Raw genomic sequence first — 9514 nt, 5'->3', positions numbered from 1 at the left:
GGCTTATGGGGAAAAAGGAACCTTCTCCACTGTTGGTGGGAGCGCAGACTGGTGCAGCCACTGTGGAAGTCAGTGTGGAGAGTCCTCAAAAAGCTAGGCCTGGAGGTCCCTTTCAACCCAGATATTCCCCTCCTGGGTATTTTTCCAAGAGGACTGAAAACATTGTACCACAGAGATACATGTGCACCCGTGTTTATAGCAGCACAGTTTGTCACAGCTAAATCTTGGAAACAGATCAACTGAGGAATGTATAAAAAAGATATTTTTGCACAGTGGAGTGCTCACTCTAAAAGACAAGACAAAAGCAATTTGAAAATATTCTGAATTCAATTACAGCTAAAGTCTACACAAAATATATTGTGTACTAAATGGAAATTTAGATTTTAAAGTTTGTTTTAGAAGATAAGACTGATCTAAATGTAGTGGTCTTACATGCTAAGCTTTTGAAAAAAGAAAACTAAGTAACACACAATGCAGGAGAGAGATGAATATCAAAAAAGGAAAAAATCCTGCAAGCAGGCACAGGGGCTGGGGGTTCAATCCTTGGGCCTGCCATGCCGGCCCCACCCCCGGGGCTCTCTGAGACAGCAATTGAGACTGGGTGTGGTGGTGCACACACCTGTAATCCCAGCTCTTGGGAGGCTGTAAACAGGTGGATCACTATGAGTCCCATCCAGTAGTGAGACCTTGAACACCCTGTAGACTCTTCTCAAAAATACCAAAAAAAAACCAACCAAACAAACAAACAAATAAAAAAAAAAGAAAGAAAAAAAGAAAAAAAGAAAAAGAGAGACAATAATAAGGAAAATCGATGAGACCAAAACCCAGTTCTTAAAAAGATTAAGAAAGACCCAATACTATTATGGACTATTGGACTCTTTTAGAATATTTTGTTGAGTTAACACACCTATAATATTCAAATGATGTAGAAAAGTATGAAGTCGAAATATAAGAAATAAAGCCATGCTGTTGGGTTGAGCTGTGGGGGACTCAGGTCAATAATTTCTGACATTGCCAGTTTTAAATATAAGACCCAATGCTATTATGGGCTACTGGACTCTTTTAGAATATTTTGCTGAGTTTACACACCTATAATATTCAATAACGGAACTTAGAAAAATGGGGTATACCGATGAATGTCCATTTTGTATCTGTGTATTCAAAGAGGTTGGGATAGATATATAGTTGCATTCTCTTAATGAATAGAATGATTTGTTCTAATGGTGTTTGTAAATGGGATCACAAGTCCGCATCTTGTACAGCAATTAACCACTAAGAAGAATATATGCAGTGTATTATTTGTTGAAACTGTCCTTCCGATATGATTTGCAACTGTCTCATTGCTATCTGTTTGTCAATAAAACTTTGAAAAAAAAATATTCAAATGATGGAACTAAACAAAAAAGGGATACAGATGGAGGTCCATTTTGTATCTGTTTATTCAAAATGGTTAAGATAGATATATAGTTACATTCTCTTAATGAATAGAGGGATTTGTTCTAATAGTGTTTGTAAATAGGATATCATGTCTGCATCTTGTACAGCAAATAACCACTAGGAAGAGAGTATGCAATGTGTTAATTATTGAAACTGTCCTACTAATTTGATTTGAAACTGTCTCATTGTTATTTATCTCTCAATAAAATTATGGAAAAAAACTAAACAAAAAAAGGAGACAGAAATGAAGGACCATTTTGTATCTGTATATACAAAATAGTTAGGATAGATATACAACTATTTTCTCTTAATTCAATAAGAAGAAAGATTTGTACGAATAGTGTTTAGACAGGATATCATGTCTACATCTTGTACTGTGAATAACTACTACAAAGACAACAATATGCAATGTATTAATTATTGTAACTGTCCTAGTAGCCTGTTTTGAAACTGTCTCATTGTTATTTGTTCTCACTAAAATAAATAAATAAAATTTTGTTAAAAAGAAAAAAAAACAAACAAAAAAAAAAGATTAAGAAAAGTGATGACTTTGGCAAGATTGATTTTGGGGGGAAATATGATACAAACTATATCCACAATGAATTTTGAGATATCATTACACATGTAGAAGTATTAAAATAACAGCAATGAACTATGAATTTTGTCATTTAGATAAAAAGGAAAATTTGTAAGGTATGAATTTCTAAATTTTTTTTATTTTTTTAGAGAGAATAAAAAAAAGTGAAAAAAAATAAGCTTGAGGCTTTCATAGGTAAATGGAAGCAAGTAGAGACCATACCCATGAGTGACATAAATCGGACCCACACACGTAAGCACCGTGTTGCCTCCCTGGTGTCCTGATTTCGCCGCCGCTGCTCGCGCTTCTCCCACCCTCACGCCGGATCGCTCCCTCCCTCCCTCTCACTCTTCCTTTTGTTCTTGTTGCACCTCTGGCAGAGTCGGGCAGCAGTGAGCTGCACAGCGAGAAGGCCAACGAGGAGAGAGCTGGCATCTTGCCCCCTGGCAGGCAGCTTGAGCAGAAGAATCAGCCTTAGCTGCTCGGCCTCCTGGTGCCGGTTCAGCCCGCGTCAGTGCTCCCAGCAGGCCCCAGTCGCCTCTGCAGTCTCCTCATGGCTGCCTTCATCTCCTGGTTCCTCAGGGTGTAGATTATGGGGTTCAGCATGGGGGTGATGACCGTGTTGTTGATGGACACGGCGGTGTCCATGGGCAGGGTGGTGAAGGGTCGGCAGTAGATGTAAACACAAGGCACAAAATGCAGAGTGACCACGAGGACGTGGGCGGTGCAGGTGGCGAGGGCCTTGCTCCGCCCTGCTCTGGAGTGAGATCGCAGCATCACCAGGATGGCCGTGTAGGAGCCAAGCAGCAGGAAGAACCACAGCAAGGTCACCAGGCCATTGTTGGAGACCATGAGCAGCTCCACCACAAAGGTGTCGGTGCAGGCCAGCTTCACCACCTGGGGGACATCGCAGTAGAAGGCGTCAAGGACATTGGGGCCACAGAAGGGGAGTGGAAGCATAAGGCCAATCTGGATGACTGAGTGCAACCCGCCGCCCACCCAGGAAGCCACCACCAAGGCCAGCCACAGCTCTCTCCTCATAATGGTCACGTAGTGCAGGGGCTTGGCGATCGCAAGGTATCTGTCAAAGGCCATCACAGAGAGGAAGAAGATATCAGCCCAGCCAGCAAAGTGGAAGAAAAAGATCTGTGCCATGCAGCCATTGAAGGAGATGGCTTTCCTCTTTGACAAAAGGTCCACCAGGAACTTGGGGACCGTAATGGAAGAGAAGATGATGTCCAGGAGTGATTTGTTCCTCAGGAGAAAGTACATGGGGCTGTGGAGGCTGGGCTCCCAGGTGATGGTGGCCACAATGAGCGCATTTCCCAGCACAGTTGCCACATACACAGCGAAGAAGACCATGAAGAGGAAGATCTCCAGCTCCTGCAAGTGAGTAAGTTCCACGAAGACGAACTCCTTCACCTTGGTGCGGTTGATCTGGTCCATGCTCGGGACAGGACCTGGGAGGAGACAAGTGTTCACCTGGGAGGAGACAAGTGGGGAGGCGCGGAGGGTGCTGGGAGGGGCAACCTCAGGGGTCCCATGTGATGGAATAGAACACTATGGTGAACATTCCTACCCATCGTTAGGATAATTTCATTCATTGGAAAATGGACTTTACATGTTATTTTTTACTAAACAACATTTTTATATGTTGTTAAGGTGTATAATCCAACAGAAATCCTACTTTACTGTACTGGCATCCCATAACACGTGAACTAAAACTAGTACTTGATTTTTTTATTGTCATCTAGCAAAGAGCTATGCAAATAGAATAAGAATAACATACTTAGAATTGTGTTATTGCTTTTGTCTAGGGCGTCTCTCTACAAGGAAGGACGTGTGCCCCACACCTGTCCTGAGGGAGGGATCTATTCAGGTATCTCCATACAAAGCTCCAAAGGACATGTCTGTGCTAGTGTCAGATGCAAGGCTGTGCCGCCTTGGAACAGCAACTAGGTTCCTATTCTTAGAACACGAGGACTTTGTAACTATCCACGCATCCTTGCTTTGCCTTCTCCACACTAAGTACCATGTGTGTGGCTCCATTTCCCTGTCTTGTTTATGTGTAGTGCCTTCGCGGTTCTCATTTACATTGTATTGTTTTATCGAACGAGTTTTATTGTTTCTGCTCTAAAATGCCTGCAGCCCTTGGTGGAATGGGATCCACAGTACGCTGCTTACGAAGACAGGGACCGGCTTTCCCGGGTCTATGGAAATCGAGTGGGTGTGGACTTGCAGTGGTGGGGAAAGCTGGTGTGGTGGGAGGATGCAGCGTGGGGAGGCCGGTGAGAGGCGGTCAGGAGAGCGTGGAGGGCCGTGGCGAGGGCATCAGGCTTTCACTCGTACACAAAGCACAAGATCTCCCAGGTCCTATGCAAGCCTCTCTGTTTACCAGATTCAGCCCTAATTAGAACTTTCAAATAATGCTGTGCCAACACTGTAGGTGTATTGTTGCACATGACTTTGACTTCTTCAAGACAAATTCCTATAAGTGGACTCACAGAGTCTAATGGTATTTTAATGTTCTAATTTTAAATGATGATTAAGGTACTATAAAGAAAGAGCCTAATTCTAATTGTGTTTGATTTCCTTTCATGGATACACTGAGCCAAAATAATTTACACAACTTCAAATTTCACAAGAGAAGACTAAAGATTTTGCCATCTTAATAATATAAATATAAAAAGTTAAAATGATTAAACGTCAGAAGAAAATTTAGGTAATGCTTATATATTTGGAGAGTAGCCTTGTAGGGGGATTATTACATTTGTGTGTGTGTGGTACCAGGGATCAAACTCAGGACCTTGTGCTTACCAGGCAAGCACTTATTCCATTGAACTATCTCCCCTGCCAAGATTATTAAATTTGGCTAAGTAAAAATATGAAACGTCTACATTTCAAAAACATAAAAATGTTAAAAGCTAAATATAAGTGAAAAACTTGGGAAAATATGTTAAAACATGATACTAAACAGGCTTTATACCTTTGATACCTAAGAGTTCTTACAAATCAATAAGAAACAGATACTTTAAAATAGAAATAGGTCATGCATACTCTAAAATTGTAGTTGGTCAGCCCACACATGAAAAGATGATCAATCCGAATCATTAAAGAAAGACATCATCTTTCCTCCGTGATACTGGCCAGTGTGGGAAAGGCCACCCGGCAGGAAGGTGGGGAAGGGACAGCCTCACAGGGCTGGACGGTGCAGTGCCCAGGATCCACGTTGGTCCAGTCTGAAAATGTGCACCCAAGCTTGGAATGTACACGACCTGCCAGATTTTCTACTTTAGGAACTTACGCTGAAGAATTCGTAAACCAAGGGGCTGAGGACAGAGCTCAGTGGCATAAGCACTGCCTGGCAAGCACAGGGTCCCAAACTTGATGCTGGTACAGAAAGAAGAATTCATAAACCAAATGCTCAAGTATAAAGAAAGCTTATCAAAGTATAATTGCTTTTCTTTTTGGTTTGGGGATCAAGGTCAGGACTTTACACTTGCCAGGCAGATGGCTATGCCGCTGAACTATCTCCCTGGCTATCAAAGTACAATTTACCCTGGAAGAAATTGGAATGTAATGCCTCAGATACAAAATTAGCTTAGGAAGCGTGGTACAGCAGTGCAAATTAGCATGTGCAGCCCTTCAAATTGATAATGCAGGATCGTACCTGTAGACAAGATGTTCCCTTTTAGTGACATTAAAGCACCCAATGTATCATACAAAGTTATTTTTTGGAAAGAAAATCTGTGCGCCCAGAACTCCGGGTACACACCACATTAATGGCAGTTGTCACCTCCGAGTGCTTGTAAGAGGACGCTGCATCATGTCCGTTTTTAAAATGACTTAAAATGGGTTCTCATTTTGAAAATCACCAAACTGAACATACCTATTTACAGTTTGAAGGAAAAGATTTTCTCCATTATTATGGGCTCTGACAGTATGCCTATTTTTCTTCTCCATTTCTGTGAGATCATTCTAGGAGCGTTGGCTTAGGGAGGAAAGCAGGGCACAGGCAGGGCAGGTCCAGCTTTTCTTTCCGTGTTGCGGCCGCTCGGGGCACGAGTTGGAAGAACCCACTAGCGAGCCCAGGAGTGGCCATCCTGGGTCTCTGGGCCCTGAGCTCAGCGCTGCTTATTGTTGGCTTCTCTTAGCAATATTTGACTTATTTTCCTGGCCAGCAACCTTAGAAAGTTCTAGGCTATCAGGCTCAATTACAGGTCAGGGTCCCATGTGACCTCTGATGACCTGGTACCCTTGGGGTTGTATTGTCAAACCTAGAGGCAGCTTGCTCCAAGCAGGGCGGCCTTCGAGGCCAGTTAGAGGGCTTTAAACTTTGACGCGGTGACCCTGCAACCTAACCCTATCCCATCAGCTGATCATTAGGTAGCCGGTTGCCCTGCCCTTTCCTCCAAATGTAAATTTCCAAACAGGAATTTCTTTTCTCACGACAGATTTTGCAGTGTCTCCCTGGCATATGTCAGTTACTCAGTGATAGTTTTTGTGGCTGAGTTGATGGCGAGAGTGTCCCATGGGCAGCGCCTCTGGAGAGCTTGCTGCCTATTTTTTATTTTTTTTCCCGCCCACGTCACATACCCCTTTATGTCTCTATGCAAGTCAGTGAAATTTTTTAATGCATATAAGCACACACTGTAAGCTTCAAAATAGGACACAAACACAGGATGTCAACACCAGCACAGTGGGACTGTCACACATACTTGTGCCTCTCACCCTGCATCTAATTAACTTTTCCTCTTTTTTTTTTCAGAAAGGGGCCATGCTGGTCATTCCCCTACACATGCCTGGTGCCCAAGCTCATTATGGAATGAGTTTGAATGTACAAATCACCCCTAAACTTAGCTCGGTTTCAAGAACCAAACGATTTTATGTTAGAGGCAGATCTTAATGAGCCTGAAGCTTTTACTGCAAAATGAGATCTACTTAAAGTATTGCCAGTGATATTCCACATTTTCAGGGACCAAAGGCCAAACACTATTAAAATAGTAAAACTCGACGGTGCCAACGTTGCCTGCAGTGACCATGTTTTCAGGGCGCCCTCACCTACCCGTGTGTCAGAGGGAGGACCCTGCCAGGGTCCCTCCTGTCACCACTCTGTGCTGTTCATCTGGACACTTGCAGTCTTCAGTGTTCCTGAGGACACTGAACTAGAGAGCGAATGGGGTCATCAGGGCGCTGTGCAGGACATTTGTAAGAAGTGCCACTTTCCTTGGAGGAGCTTGCAGTTTTGGACACAGTGGGAGTTGTTATGGAGTTACTAAGCAACTTGCGCCGCCCACATTCATTCACCCATGCTGGCAGGACAGCTAATGAGGAGGCGAAGAGTTCGCTGGGGCAGCCTGAGAAGCCCCCAGGGGCCACGTCCCCAGGCTGTGTTCACCTTGGATTTGATGTGCAGTCTTGTGTTGATGTCCATGAAAACAATTTTATCAATATTGCCCAAAAGTTAATTTCACATGACAAGTGTGACAGTGTCAACAATTTGGTCATGTAATTGCTTTGCTTCAAACAACCCATCATAACAACCAACCAAAACATGTATTTAGTGGTATGTACCTGTACAATTCTGCCAAATTAGCCTATTAATCTGTATAACAAAAAAGCACTAGTAAAAGTGAAATTCTAAGGAGTAACAGTGAGAAAAGAAAGCTACAGTGGTCCCTCACTTACCCGGGAGGTGAGATTCCAGACACCCCGACAAGAAGTGAAAATCAGCGAAGTAGCAACGTTGTGTTTTAGTATTTATATATGTTTTAAGGCTTACAAACCCTTTCCACACTCTTATAAACCCTTCCCACACTCTTATAAACCCTTCCCACACTCTTAAAAACACTTCTAATGTTTTTAATCATTTTTTAGATTAGAAAGTATTTTAATTTTCTAGAAAGATATAAATAGATTTAAATTATGTATCATCAAGAACACCTCAGGGCTGGCCAAATAGCTCAGCGGATTAAAGCACCTGCAAGCAGGCGCAGGGGCCAGGGATTCAATCCCTGGGCCTGCTGTGTTGGCCCCGCCCCTCAGGTGCGTTGAGACAGCAATTGAGACTGGGCATGGTGGTGGGCACCTGTAATCCCAGCTCTTGGGAGGCTGTAAACAGGCAGATCCCTACGAGTCTGATCTAGTAGTGAGACCCTGAATACCCTGTAGACCCTTCCCTAAAATACAAAAAAAAAAAAAAAAAAAAAAAAAAAAAAAAGAAAAGAAAAGAAAACACCTTAAAGTATATAATCCAATAATTTAAAAAAATTAATTTAATTTTTTTGTGAAAAGTAAATACAAAAGTAAGGACAAAATCAGAAAGCTAACCATTTTCTAAACTCATAAACCTATATAATTTTAACAACATATGTGTACTGTATGGTACTGCAAAATCCTGAGATACAGAAAAATTTGTGATAAATAATTTAGATTAATATTTTTTGAAAATCCTCAAAACGGTGAGTCCATGAAAGTCAAACCGTGAAGGAGTGAGGGAGTACTGTATATATATTTTGTGCTTTCTATGTCCCAAGCGGACAGACCGGTATGATCCCCATCGTTGTGGCATTTGCTGTCTGGTGGGGGCATCAGACATGAATTATACCACACGTATTATAACTGTGCAGCATCGTAAAAATGGGGAAAGAGCAGCACAGAAGTTTAGCCTTTTCCAGCGCTCCTGAGAATGCTTCCTTTGGGAAATGAAATCTGACAGTAACAAACCCTAATATACTGTATAAAATTATTTCTAAGAGAGGACCAGGGAAATAGCTTAGCAGTTTAAGCACCTGCCTGGCAAGTGCAAGGTCCTGAGTTCAATCTCCAGTACTGAAAAAAAAAAATCTAAAAGCTTTTTTTTGCGTGTGTGGTATTTAGTATGGGGGTCTATGTGGTCTACACAGTCTACATGATCTACAAGGTCTACAGGGTCTCACTATGTAGATCAGACTCAGTGATTCTCCTGTTTCCAACCTCCCACGCTCTGGGATTACAGGCATGTGCCACCACTCCCGGTCTCAATCGCCATCTCTCCAGGCTCCAGGCCAGCACAGCATGCAGGGAAAAGAACCCCAGTCCCTGCGCTTGCCTAAACAGGAGCTTTAGTCCACTGAGCTATCTGGACAGCTTCTAAGATATTTTAAACAATGCAGTTTCTTTTTTCAGCTCACAATTAGTGCTGAAAGATCGCAGAACTGGAATGGCCATCCTCATTACTCAGAAGCCTGTGCTGAGCCTTGGAGCAATCGGTGAGTTGCGTGCCACCAGGTTGGACCTGGCCGGGGGGCAGGGGGGTCGGCTCGGGCGTGGGACTTCAGTTCAGGCTTTCTGGAGGGGAGGAAGGAACTCTAGACACCTAGACACCTCAGCCTGCATGCGAGCCATTCCCTTCACTCCGAAGAGAGGAAGGTACCCTGAAATGACGGTCTTCATTTTCTGGCCCTCCTGCACAGAACCACTGTTAGGAAGGTCACAGAACCACTGCTAGGAAGGTCACAG

The 9514-nt window shown here is 43.1% G+C and overlaps 1 protein-coding gene across 1 annotated transcript; it reads right to left on the bottom strand.

The window, feature by feature from the left end:
* Positions 1 to 2515: 2515 nt before the first annotated feature.
* Positions 2516 to 3460, bottom strand: LOC101563393 (olfactory receptor 4D6). The gene has a single exon (XM_004646917.1). It carries the CDS (start codon positions 3458 to 3460, stop codon positions 2516 to 2518), a length of 945 nt encoding a protein of 314 aa, XP_004646974.1.
* Between the last annotated feature and the right edge of the window lie 6054 nt (positions 3461 to 9514).

Source organism: Octodon degus, unplaced genomic scaffold, assembly GCF_000260255.1.
Source record: "Octodon degus isolate 3935 unplaced genomic scaffold, OctDeg1.0 scaffold00283, whole genome shotgun sequence".
Classification (NCBI taxonomy): domain Eukaryota; kingdom Metazoa; phylum Chordata; class Mammalia; order Rodentia; family Octodontidae; genus Octodon; species Octodon degus.
This window is presented reverse-complemented; position numbering and strand designations above follow the sequence as displayed.